The 14375-nt window shown below is 34.3% G+C and overlaps 1 protein-coding gene across 1 annotated transcript; it reads left to right on the top strand.

The window, feature by feature from the left end:
• Window positions 1-2161: 2161 nt before the first annotated feature.
• Window positions 2162-4610, top strand: LOC131644273 (3-ketoacyl-CoA synthase 11-like). Its single transcript, XM_058914729.1, has 2 exons — window positions 2162-2980; window positions 3592-4610. The coding sequence occupies exons 1-2, from the start codon at window positions 2219-2221 to the stop codon at window positions 4378-4380; spliced, it is 1551 nt and encodes a 516-aa protein (XP_058770712.1). The 5' UTR covers window positions 2162-2218; the 3' UTR covers window positions 4381-4610.
• Window positions 4611-14375: the final 9765 nt, after the last annotated feature.

The following is a 14375-nucleotide window of genomic DNA, read 5'->3' as shown; positions in this document are numbered from 1 at the left end:
CTTTTTCCAAAGTCCAGAGTCTGCTTTTTCTAGAGTCCAGAGTCTGCTTTGTCCAGAGTCTAGAGTCTGCTTTCACTATCTTAAGATTGTGCACACTTAATGAAACTATTAGTGTACAAAATTGTTCTCTATACTTTTTTATCATCAAAGCTTAAGGATTGTAGATGTATAACCAAATTTGTTCCAACACACATATGATGAAGTCCTATCTTAAGGTATCTAAGGCCTTGGATATGTCCACTTTCATAGCTATGTTAGCTCTATAAAAACTCTTGTAAAGCATGTTGGTTACCTCTGAAGTGATACAATACTATCTTTAAAAGACCTGTCATGAGAAAAATCCTTTTGCTCCTTGGAAATGATTGTTGGAAGAATATTTGACAGCCTATCTGCTAAGATCTTTGTGATTAACTTGTGTTTGAAGTTGGCCATGTCAATAAGCATGTACTTCTCATATGAGATCAATGAGATTCATAGACAGGGCATTATCTAAGATAACCTAAGCCTGCTTTCCTTTATCAATGAGATCATTAGAGTGGCCCTCAGCAACTATGTTATCTTGCACCCATGGAAGATTGTTAGAGGATGTCACTTTTTGTAGGGTGTCCAAAGATTTCTCCTGGTTAAATAGTGTTCGGAAGCATAGATTGCAGAAAAGCCAAATCCATGCTATTAACTTGAACTATGAAATAGACTTGTTGGTCATCCAGGTCTATCACTTTAGGAACCATATTTTCCTTACACATGCGCCAGAGGTTAGACTCCAGGTTATATCTTGTGTTTGTGGCAAAGAATTTCATGTTAATATTAATCATTTACAAGAGAGACTGGTCTGAGACATCCAAGGTTTAACAATGAACACTAGATGTGGTTTATGTACATTAATCAATCTTTTCAGGGCCGATTTTATGGGAGAGTCGACAAATCCTCTCATATTCCAAAATATGGTCTTCATGGAGAAGGTGTGGCATCACCCGATTTGGATCTTGTAATATAATTGTTCCTCTTTGTGTTTGTCTTCCTAATTTGTTTTCTTTTGGATTTTGAAGTAACCAACTGGAAACCATCACTATGATTATGGTCATCATTATCTTTGTATATAATTTGTTACACATACCAACCACATTTAAAGGAGGGTTACCTTTTGGCCAGACGATTATCTCATGAGGATTGTGTTTGCAAGATCAACCCCTTCTAATACTCATCTTTAGGTATGACAAATGCAATTCTATCTCCTCTGACACAAAGCTTGAGAAGTTGACTAACCGAAATATTAAAAACTTTGTTCGCCGCCTCCACAAATGATTTTTGTAGTTTCTGGACATTCTCTTTTGCTCCAGATAAATCAAATTTTTTCGAAACTAAACTTGGTTTGATATCTAGAAAAGACCATGGCACAATAGGAATCCCCATTGGACCCAAGTCAAGGTGTTGACTTACCTAAGTCAAGGTGTTGACTTACCTAAGTCAACAGTAAAAATCCCCATGAAATTCGTCATTGGCACAATACGGCCCAATCAATGCTAATACAAGACCCCTGTATCTATGGGAGCCTTGAAATTAGTATGAGATGAAAACACGAAATACATCAAAATAGATTTGCGAAGACAAAGCAACTACACCTTGATATATTTTTGCTTTTCCAAATTACCAACAGTCTTGCCAATATCAACTAAATGTCACAATATTTCTAGAACTCTTTTATTGAAGCATACTAGTACATAGACAAGTAATAGGGTATGGAGCTTTTCCTCCTATGTAACACAAAACTGAAGAGAAGATAGAAAAAAACAAAAAACATATACATTTCGTATAGACTCATAACTCATCTTCATTTATTAGTATAGCTCACCAATGACCAACATGGTGACGTATCAACCCAAGTGGCCTACTGTTCACCGCCCTACTAATTAACATCCCTACATGTGCCATTTCAGTTTTGTACTTATATCAAAAATGAATATGAAAACTCAAATAAACTTAAACATTTTGCCAAATTATTTTTTGCAAAATACAGCAATAAATAAAATAAACAAAGCTGTTTCCTAGTTGGCTTATTCAATGCCCCTACAGATTACAATTAAAAGTTCGTTGGGGTAGTTGTATCAACTATCCTCCTTCTCTTCACCCTTTATAACATTCCCATCTTCCACATTTTTTCATCACATTCATCTTTTCCTTCTTTTTTTTCCTTCTTCTTCTTCTTCTTCTCATCACAATGGAAAATCACAAGAACCAAACTGTTTCTATTGAGCCTCAAAGAGAAAGAACAAAACTTCCAAATTTTCTTATATCTGTTAAACTTAAGTATGTGAAACTAGGTTACCATTACTTAATCTCAAAAGCTATGTACCTTTTTCTCATCCCACTTTTTGGTGCAGCTTCTGCTCATTTGTCAACTATCTCTTACCATGATGTTATTCAGCTTTATGAGAATCTCAAGTTCAATCTCATATCTGTGACTCTATGTTCCAGTCTCATGGTGTTTCTTGTCACACTTTACTTCATGAGTCGTCCTAGAGGTGTATACTTGGTAGATTTTGCATGTTATAAGCCAAAACAAGATTATACATGTACTAGAGAGATTTTCATGAATAGGTCTGAGTTGACAGGTACTTTTTCTGATGAGAATTTAGCTTTTCAGAAAAAGATACTAGAGAGATCTGGTTTAGGACAAAGGACTTCTTTGCCACCAGCATTGTTGACTGTTCCACCAAACCCTAGCATGGCTGAAGCAAGGAAAGAAGCTGAGGAGGTTATGTTTGGTGCTATTGATCAGCTTTTGGAGAAAACTGGTGTTAAGGCTAAGGATATTGGGATTTTGGTTGTGAACTGTAGTTTGTTTAATCCTACTCCTTCTCTTTCTGCTATGATTGTGAATCATTATAAGTTGAGAGGGAATGTTCAGAGTTATAATCTTGGTGGTATGGGTTGTAGTGCTGGACTTATCTCTATTGACCTTGCTAAGCAGCTTCTTCAGGTTTGTTTGCATGCTTTTCTATTCTTTATTCATATACTAGTGTTTAAGTCCATGATATTATAAAATTGATTCCGACTAAAAATTGAGACTAAGATTAGTTTATATACAACATTCATACACGTCAACTCAACGATGACACCTTTTTTAAAGGACAGTCGTGAGGGTTCTTATACTTAAATCAGACGATAACTTGTAGCTGCGGTGGCACAGACTTGAGTTTGACCGTACCAGTTTACATATATAGAAATTTAAAATTCTAGTTTAAAGTAAGAATCAATTAATAGATCCAAAAAATTTCAAATTCTAAAAATCAATTATCTCTTACTCTAGTTGTCCACACACATGTCCAGCTTGTCCATGTTACTTGCAGCTGTAACATTAACTTTTAGCAGCCCTATTTAATGCAGCTCCAAACTATAGACATGATACCAAAAATATTGACCCTTTTAGGTCTGCAAACTTATTGCAAGTTGTCCACATCTATAACTGAAGAACCATAAATGAATCATTGAAAATTTAACAATTCATTAATCATTACTCATTAATTTAAACTTATTGTTTTAAATTACTAAAAATAATTTATTGATAGTACTTTTGTTTTATGTCTATAGGTTCATCCAAACTCTTATGCCTTAGTGGTAAGCATGGAGAATATCACACTCAACTGGTATTTTGGCAACAACAGATCAATGTTAGTCTCAAATTGTCTCTTCAGAATGGGAGGATCAGCAGTTCTCCTCTCCAACAAACCATCTGACAGCAAAAGAGCCAAATACCAACTGATCCACACCGTCCGGACTCACAAAGGCGCAGACGATAAGTCCTACGGCTGCGTCTTTCAAGAAGAAGACGAGAAGAGATCAGTTGGTGTATCACTCTCAAAAGATCTAATGGCTGTCGCTGGAGAAGCGCTTAAAACAAACATCACCACACTCGGTCCATTAGTCCTACCTATGTCCGAACAGCTTCTGTTTTTCGCGACTTTGGTCGCAAGAAAAGCCTTCAAGATGAAAATAAAACCCTACATTCCTGATTTTAAGTTGGCTTTCGAGCATTTTTGTATTCATGCTGGTGGAAGAGCTGTTTTGGATGAGTTAGAGAAGAATCTTGATCTTAGTGATTGGCATATGGAGCCATCAAGGATGACACTTTATAGATTTGGTAACACTTCGAGTAGTTCATTATGGTATGAATTGGCTTATACCGAAGCTAAAGGGAGGATCAGAAAAGGTGATAGAACTTGGCAAATTGCATTTGGTTCTGGATTTAAGTGCAATAGTGCTGTGTGGCGTGCATTGAGGACCGTTGATCCGGCTAAGGAGAAGAATCCATGGATGGATGAGATTCATGAGTTTCCTGTTCATGTGCCTAAAGTGGAAACCATTGGGAAAACAAGTTAGCAGAAGAAATTAATTTAATTCCAGAGTTAATGTTAGGAAGAGTGTGCAAATTTGATTGATACTAGTAGTTTGGCAGTTTGTGATCTATAGTGTGGTGCAGTTGAAAACTTGAAAGAGTGGATAATTATTGTCCAATTGAACATTTGTTACAGTATTCTTTTACTTCATAAAATGTACTATGAAATTGACCTTTCAAAGATATATTAAATTGATTTTAAGTTTCTTGTCTAGTTGATGAAAGATAAGTGTTTTCGGAGTGGTTCAGGTTTGACTTAAGTTGTTTCTTAAATAGTGATATTGTTGGATAAAAGTGATGGCTTGGCTGCATATAATTAATGTTTAACATACTGTAGTATTTAAATTCAGATGAGGAGTAAAGAATGATACCACATAATTAACTCGGTAGAAATATGACAAAATCTGTATGAGGGATATAAATTTTTATTCTTTAGTATTTCGTGGATTAGAAATAAAGGAGATTACAATGAGATTTTTCGGTGCGGTGGTAAAAGCTTATAATGTGACGGATTAGTGGAACTAGAAATAAACAGGGTCGCAACAAGATCTTCCAGTGCGGCGGTGAATGTTTACAATGCGACGAAATAAAGTGTACCTACAAAGTTAGTACACTGACGACCAAGTTACTGGAATATTTGAGAAGCAATTTAGAGTGAAAGTGAAAAGATATATGAGGCATGTGTGGAGTTTATATAGAGTGTGAGCGGTAAGAACCATTTTCGGTTAACCTGATGCATTGTAAGGATCACCGTTCAATTAGATCTTACGGTTTGAGATATGTTGGAGGTCGGGATCGTATGTTTTGTACTTGGTCGAGGTTTCACATGTTCCTGCTTGTTAGTTGCACCTTTCATGTTGGGCCTCGTGATTCAGCCATTGTCCATGTGCCTTATGAAGGATCCTAAACAGTTATTTCCCAAATTTGTGTTACTACTTATTGAAGCATGGGTTGTGTGGTTTGGGCTACCGTTGTCCGTCTACCGAGTTTCCTAGTCGGTCACTCGTTGAAAGAAGATAAAAGGCTTTGAGGGGAAGCCAATTGTATGAAGAACATGCACATTGAATGCTCTTTACGCAACGACCACATTTCGTGGGACAAATTTGACGCATAGTTCTAGGTCAAACAATGATGATGACTCTCTTTTCTAATGTACTTGGGTGTTTCAGTAGATAGAGGCAGGATCATGACTGTTAGTGGCAAGGTTGTCCTTTTTATAATATCCAACTTTGATTGTGCGCTACACCAGGAATGTAGGGGTTCAGGATGTATACCTTCATAACTTGCGTACTTCTGATTTAATATATCAATAAAGTATTAGGGTGACACTTTTTCCCATGCAATGACACGAGTTTTTAACAAGGCACCTTCAGAGTATCAATATGCCTTACGGGGTATTGTTGCATCCTCTAGTGTATCAAAGCGCCCTACGAGGTATCATTGAGCCCTATGAGACATCGTTGCGTCCTACATGGTATAGTTGCAAATTTTGGGGTATCATCGTATTTGAGGTCATTTCATCAAAAGAATTTAAGCCTAGACTGCATTGATTAACTGCTTGCCAAAAATTAAGGAGAATAAAAGCATGAAATATATGATAACTTGTTAAGGGAGAAATTAAAGCTTCAATAAACATATTCCCTCAGAAGGGGATAAATACATAAGTAAGTGATTACAAGCCATAATGATTACACAAGATAATAGTTAATTTCTTAGCGTAGCATTAGTGGGCTCGACCTCTTCAGGAGTGGATCTAGCCTTATCATTAGAAATGAGTTTAACCTCTTGGTTTAGATTAGTCGTACATTTCCCTCAAAGGGACATGAATCTTTTTCTTTGACCCAATTCCTAGCTCTGACAAACTTGAACAAGTCAAGCTCTCTCAGATCCAAGTTAGGATATAGGAAGTGCATGTGTTCTTTCGCTTTCTCGAATGCCTGATTATAGGTAAGAAAGCTCTTTGCATGAGACTCATCCAAGTCGGCCAGTAATGAGCCTTTAGTAATGGCATTGACTTTGACCATCTATTTCAAAGCATTTATTACTTGGAATGGGTGTGCTTCTGACCTTTCGCTCTTTTTCCATCTCTTCAATGTCCCACACCAATTATTCGTCGGCCCATAGTCTAGGTCTACTTTGTCTTATACAAGATCAGAATATTTTCGAGGTCTATTATGGTATTTTGAAGAATTTTAAATATAAATAATTCTTGGTTGCTAATCTCTTTGAGGTTTCTCATGTGAGTATATGTGACGTTCAATTTGATGCGCCCTCAAAATGTTCGAAGAGGTTTATGAAATTCTAGCATTAACATCATTTCTTGACTGAGGCCAAGACTTATGTCTCTCTCCCTGATGATTTATACCAATAGGAGACTTATTTGAAAAGGAGAGTGGTGAATTTTTGGTAAAACTTGGATTTTTTTGATGGTGGTGCATCTTCTGGGGTATCTTCCAAGAACACAAGATACAATAAATAGAGACACATTTTTTAATGGATGTTTCCTCCAAAGACGAGAGGTGTCACATTTCTAGTTAGTCTTCTAAGAGGTTTCTTCCTTCCGCCTCAATGTAAGTGTCTTCTTGATTTGTTTACTTTCTCTCTACAAATAAGATAAAATGCCATAAAAGAATGCTTTGAATAAAGAATATGGCTAGAGTTACCTCTTTGCCTCTAGAGGTCGTTGCATTGATAATCTAGGATGGAGTCCAAACTTTGGGTTACCATGTTGAGTTGACCCTTTTCATTCTTCCTTCTCTAATTCAGACAAATGTGTGGGGCCATCCTATTCATCCCATGGTAAGGAAAATTATACACCCATCGTAACATGCTATTAAAATATCTCATGTGATGGAGTCGTCTAACTAGATACCTCAGAGAGTTGAGCCAAACTTGAGAAGATCAGACCTTGGGCGAAGCTCATCAACGGCCTCAAATACTTTGTCACCACTACTTTTGGCTCGTCTTGTTCCTTGTATGGCTAGGTAATTTCAGTTGTTCCTTTCTAAAGACGATTATGATTACTTCTCAAGTAAGGCTAAAGTTACTCGCTGAGAGGAAATCGTAGAGATGTTGTACCAAATACAAAAGGCTTATGCATTCTTTGGAATTATGAGCTACTAGAAATGAGGATGTCTTCTTATTGGACCATCATCAACAAGTGAAAAAAGTGCTTATGAAGCGGGCAAGTGCCATTACTATTGAGCAAGACCGATTTCTAGAAGAGCTTGTTAAAACATGCAGCCTATTGACGAAGATAGGGAACGAGATAAAGTCATTTGGCTATCCACATTTGTTGGTTGAGAAGGTATAGTTCACGATTCAAGAGATAAAGAAGATGCACCAACTTGCTTATATACACAGTATAGTATTTAAAATTTATTTAAGAGTGTAATTTCATGTATACTTCCTTTAGACAAAAGAAAAAATTGTAAGATGCAATTCATATTTATGCATCAAATTATAAATTTATTTTGACAATTATAAACCACTCACCTTATATAAGCTACACATGCATCAGTCTCGGATATTTTTTTACTTTCTCTCTAAGTTGCTTCTCAAATAGTTCATTGGCTTAGGCATCAAAGTGGTAACTTTGCAAGTCTACATAGTTCCTCCAAATCAAAAGCATTCACCACCATACCGGAAGATCTCCCTACGATCTTGTGCCTTATTTCTAGTTCTACAACGGAACATTAAAACCGTATGTAGGAATCAACATCTATTTCCCTCGAATCTCCACGATAAAATGCCATATCTCTACTACAATTCAACAAAAAACCAAAATTTTTCATGTTCGAACATTCAATCGATCTTTTGACGAACATGGCAACATTAAAATATACTCAATTAGCTAACGCACTACAGCCACTACAGCTGCCACAACAGTCAAATTCTTTGATCCTGAGACTGAGGTTCCAATTCCTCCTACTGTTAAAGGTGGTCTGATCCTAGTTGCCTATCCTTTTATTCCTACTCCCTCGAATCGAGTTCCTTTAACAATCGGCCATGGCATGTTCTAAGATCTCCCGACCTTTCACCTTTTCTAGTGACTCCTTCAAGGCAAAATATCCAAGCAACTTCTGGAACCAATACAGATCCCTAAACAAGAGATCCTTCAAATTCTCCAACAACTCCAAGCCAACATAGGTATGCAAGGAACTAATAATTAGATCAATAATGTTTACGACTTGGTGCAGCAACATAATTCACACTTGTTGACTGAAAGACTCCTCTAGATCGACGAAAACCTATAACTCGCTCCTCATACAAACCACTCTATGTGAATTCGATCATGTTGTAATTATAGAACTACACAAAAATCTATCTATGTTGGCATTGTTTCCTTACGTGATAGATCCCCTAGATCACCTGATCATATCAGACACCAGAAACAACAAATTCCCCCATGTTTTTCCAGAGGAAGAGGCGACATTCACATTTCGTCGGGGAGCCTCAGTCCCTATCGATCAATGTCAAACCATTATCGAAGAGATGACATGCATGATGATGAAGTACCATTTCCTGATCGGAGGAGAAGACTACTCTCCCAGCGAATCCTCAATTGTAGAATTTCAAAGTCCCTCGAGAAACTTCCCAAGTTGGACAACTACAATGACACAGGAGACCTAGATGAATACGTTGAGCATGTAAACACCACACTTGATTATTACCATGCCTATGGAGCTATGAAGTATAACTGGTTTATACTCACTCTCAAAGGAGTCGTTATGATATGGTTTAAGACCCTGTCCGACGGTTGCATAAGTTCCTAGAATATGCTCTATGACTCCTTTACTAATCAGTTCACTGCCTAAAAGCGACAATCCACTACAATATTTGTACTTAGTGGGATCCTAAAAAAAGAAGGAAACTTGCGAAAATACATAGACTGATTCACCAGGATGAAGATAGAAGTCGGAGGATGAATGATGGATTGAAATGTTAGATATTCAAGAAGGGATTGAGGGTGGATTGCTTGTTCCTCTAGAAGTTAAGGTTGGAAGGGACACACAAACTCATTTTGTTTAAGTCAAAGCATTGCGTTTTTGCGAATTCTCCAAAATAGTTTTGAAGCCAACTTATCACACATACCATCCCACTTTTGCATCCGGTAAGATGTTCCGTTTTTTCTTTTTAAAAACAAGTATTGTCTACAATAAGAACAAAAGTTGAAAAAAAGTATATGATGGACTTATCCTCAATATTTATATCCTCGAAGTTATACTCCACAAACAAATTCTTGAGATCACTCATTTCATACACGCCCATTTAGACCTCTTAAAGAAAAATATTTTCTTCTTAAATTATATCCTGAAATAAGTCGTCTAACTCCTTTCACAATATTACTGAGTTATAACATTAAAAGTGACTTGTTCTACTACAAATTTTATGACTATGATCTAGTCTCCTAATCTTTTTACATCTACAATATCAATTTATAAATTCTTGTCAACACTAACTTCTATTTTGCCTAATAAACCAAACTTTTTTGGTATACCAAACATAAAATTATGAGTTATCTAATTCATTTGTCTTTTCACTCACCCACTTAATTTTTTTTTTTTGCAAAAACATAAAATTTACTCTCGCCATAGCTACATCGTCCAATATTTTCATATACTTTTATAGAGGTCTTGAATTTCTTATTCAAAAACAAATTATATTGTCATGAATTAATTTCTTTACCCACATCATTATAAAAATGTGAGAATTTTTTTGTTTATTTTTCATTACATTCAAAAGACAATCCAAAAATGTTCACTCATTTGACAATGTATGTGAGCTAAATTACATTATTATGTATTCGATTCATATCAAAAAAATTTGACAAAATTTTAAACATGTTATGAGCTTCCTAACACAATCATTTCTTTTATTGAGGCATGTGACTATCATAACCAAGGTAACATGGGCATGAATAATGAATTACTACAATAATATTCTTAAACCGAAAATAGTACATAAATTTTATTAGATTACCTTCTCATATTAAACATATTTATAGACAAATATGATTAGTGATAATGAATGTTCACTAAAATTAGGATATTTTAGTGGTTGTCTATGAATCGGTGCTTGTCCACTATCTCAAAATGTACTTTGAGACATTGATGATTTACATGACATCCAAATGTAACATATGGACAAAACCATATCACATGGTAAAATAATGAATGCCAAAGTGAGTGGGGGATGGACCAATCGGAAGTGAATGTAGTTTTTAATTTGAAGCAGTCACATAATTGGCCTATCGTAATCAAACCGTTCCTATTTAAAGTTCATTATTATTTTCGATTTTCTTTTAAAATCAAAATCTTCACTAAAATCTAAAGCGCTTAAAATCAATCCAACGACTATTAGTTTAAATGATTGCATCAAATTTTCGAGGTTTTAATTAGAACGCAAGAAACACTATGTTGTTGGATAAAGTAATAGATGCAATTTATCATGCGTGAGAGATAGATAGGGATTACAACGGGTCGGGTCAGTGCGGGTTTCGCACTACCCAAACCCGCATTTGAAATTGACACTCAAACCCAAACTCAAAAATTATTCGGGTGACAAAATGACACCCACACCCACATCCGATGGGTTCGGGTTTTTTCACTCAAAATCGAACCCGCAGTAAAATACATTTTTCCTACAACTTTTTACAATATATATATATATATATATATATATATATATATATATATATATATATATATATATATATATATATATATATATATATATATATATATATATATATATATATATAAGGGAGTGTAATTTCGAGTTTCGGGTGCGGGTATCACACTACCCAAACCTGCACCCGAAATATCGGGTGGCACCCGAATCCAAACTCAGTCAACTCGAATTTGAGTGCAGGTGGGTCTCGCGGGTTTGGATCTATTTGTCATCCCTAGAGATAGGTAGATAAATAGAGTGAGAGAATGGGGAAGTTGAGAAGTTTTTGAAAACTAAAGTACTAAACTCTAGACAGCCCTAAGTGTTTTAGTACAGAGATGGGATGGGAGGGTGTATGTGGGGAGGGAGTGGGAGAAAATTTTATATATTTTAAAAATTTATTATAGGATTTTTTTTCTTATTGGGCCTTATGTTCTTAACATCAAATCTTTAACAAAATCTACCTCACACCCCACATATCCTAATAATGCTTCTTTTTTTTTACGGATATCCTAATAATGTTAAAAATACTTCTCTCTTTTTCTTTTTTTTTTTTTTTAAATTTTGAAATTTTTTATTTTCAAACTAGAAAAATTCAGTAATTATACTAAAAGAGTATTATGTATTTTTATCGAATTTTAATAATATACAGTTAAAATGCTTTGAAAATCCATTTTAAAAATATACTATTGGGCTATTTTACTTATTGGGAGGGTGTATGTAGGGTCGGAGGGGGAGAAAAAAACTATATATTTATACTATTGAATTATTTTTCTTATTGGGCCTTATGTACTTAACTTCATCACTCTTAAAAAAAAAAAACTACCTCACACCCCGCACATATTCTAATAATGTTAAAAATATTTTTCTTATTTTTATCTTTTTTAAATTTTGTAAAACTTAATTCTCAAACAAAAAAAATTCAGTAATTTTATTAAAAATCCAGTATAGATTTTTATCAAATTTTTTTAAAAAAATGCCGTTAAAATGTGTTAAAAATCCTATATATATATATATATATATATATATATATATATATATATATATATATATATATATATATATATATATATATATATATATATATATATATATATATATATATATATATATATATATATATATATATATATATATATATATATATATATATATATATATATATATATATATATATATATATATATATATATATATATATATATATATATATATATATATATAGTATCCAAATTAAGGCCTAAAACTTAATATATAATAGGTGATTGACAAGGCTTTCAAAAAAAAACAATTGAACAAAGTTAAAATTAAAGCATGTGAAGTTTGTAAAATGGTTTAAGTGGGTAAAATGGGTTAAAGAATATGAAGTTTGTAAATTGGTTTAAGTGAGTCTGTGTGCGTGCGCGCGTATGTGTGGTCATATTAATTTAGTAATTTGAGAGTTAGTCACACTTATTACAAACTAATGAACCTAAGAAGATGAAAAAAACTAAGGCACATGATCACATGCGAACTTTGAAAAACTTTAGTTCCTTTGATGTTGTTCTTAGCATTTAATTTTCTTTGAACCAAACACCAGAACCTTCTTATTTTGCTGTTTGATTTACTTAATCTTTATATACCTTGATGATGCTTAGATTATTTTACTTTATTCTTGATAAGTGCCAAAATTACGTAAAATACGTAGGCACTTATTGACCTATTTTACAAGCGATCAATATAAAAACCCCTGATTTATCAATGGAAAATGTTAAAACACATGTTTGGACTTTTTACTTGCACATTTATCAAAAACAGGTGAAAAGGACTAAAAAACACCAAGAAACAAACAAAGACCTTGCCAAGACCAATTTCCTACAAGAAAGGCTCGCTAGGCTAAGTCCATGGGCGCGCTCAACAAGCTCAAGCGAGAGAAGACTTCAATGCTAAGTAACTTCATGGTGAAGGAAGGCTTTGTGCACTAAGCGAAGATGTGTAATGTGCTTAATGAGCTAGTAAGGCTATAGATAGTTTCAGGGTGAGTTGGCATTTCTTAATAGAGAATAAATTAGGCGCGCTAGGCGAAGACGGGCAGTGCGCCTAACAAGTTTACCTTTCTCAAGCCTATAAATAGGAGGTCGGGTTTCAAAGAGAGTTTACATAGATTTACGGTAGTACAAAAAGGTAGTAGGTTCAACTTGGTCTTAAGAGGAGAATATGATAGGGAGATTAAATGCGGAAGCGCTGCTCGAAAGATTGTTGTAGATAGCCTTTCAAGTTTTTCTTTTCGGGATTACTTGAACAAATATGATGAGTAACACTCTTAAAAAATGATTATTCATGAGTATAATTAATGACAAAATCTACCCCTATCAAAATTTTCTCACTCTTAACACCGAAATTTCCATTTATTTTCTATCATTTACTTTTCCATAACCAAACAATTATAAACCCTTAATTGGAATCATCAAAATTTTTGTATCTGACTTTAAGAAACATCGGTCTCTGTGGATAAGATAATATTGAACTTGTTATTTGCATTGCAACAAAATGGTATTATTGTTGGGAACTAACGTCAATTTTTAAAAACATCACAATAGTTTTATCATTTTAAGTTTTCCACTCATATTTGTGAATATTTATATATTTTGTTTATAGTCACGAACCTACTATTAATATTAGCTAGTTTTACCTGTTTATGCAAGGAAATGATCCAGCAGAACAACTTCGGTTCAATCCCAAAATTGAAAGAACTACATGTAAGATCATAAAGGAAAAGTTGAAAGCTAGATTTATAGATCTATAAGAGTCTTCTATTTCAAAAATAAAAATAAACATAGCTGACATAAATAACAATAATCACAACAACAATAACAACAATGGAAACAATATTGATGGCATGCCATGCTACAAAAGTCCATGACGTCTTGAAGACATAACTAGACAAAAAAGGGATGTCCGTTAGACAAAAATGAAAATGGGATTTTTACAAATTATGTATGTTTACATTTTGAAGACTCGTACACTCACCTTTCAAAGTTTTATGAGATTGCTGAGACGCTAGGAGCCTTAGAAAATTAAGAGGAAATAGTATTCTAGAGATTTTTGCCACGTGCACTAATTAGGAAAACAAAGGAGTTGTATCTAGACCTACCAACATCGACATTGACAAATTGGGAAGCGTTGGAGCAAAAGTTCTTAAATAGGTTATTTCCTCACAATAAATTCATCGAAGAAAATACAACCATTGTGGTGTTCTCCCAATGTGCAACTGAAACACATTGTGAAGGCATATAGGAGGTATAAATCCATGTTGAGAAGATGTCTA

The sequence above is a fragment of the Vicia villosa genome, linkage group LG1 (assembly GCF_029867415.1).
Source record: "Vicia villosa cultivar HV-30 ecotype Madison, WI linkage group LG1, Vvil1.0, whole genome shotgun sequence".
NCBI lineage: Eukaryota > Viridiplantae > Streptophyta > Magnoliopsida > Fabales > Fabaceae > Vicia > Vicia villosa.
Note: the sequence above shows the minus strand (reverse complement) of the source record. Positions and strands in the feature narration are given on the sequence as shown.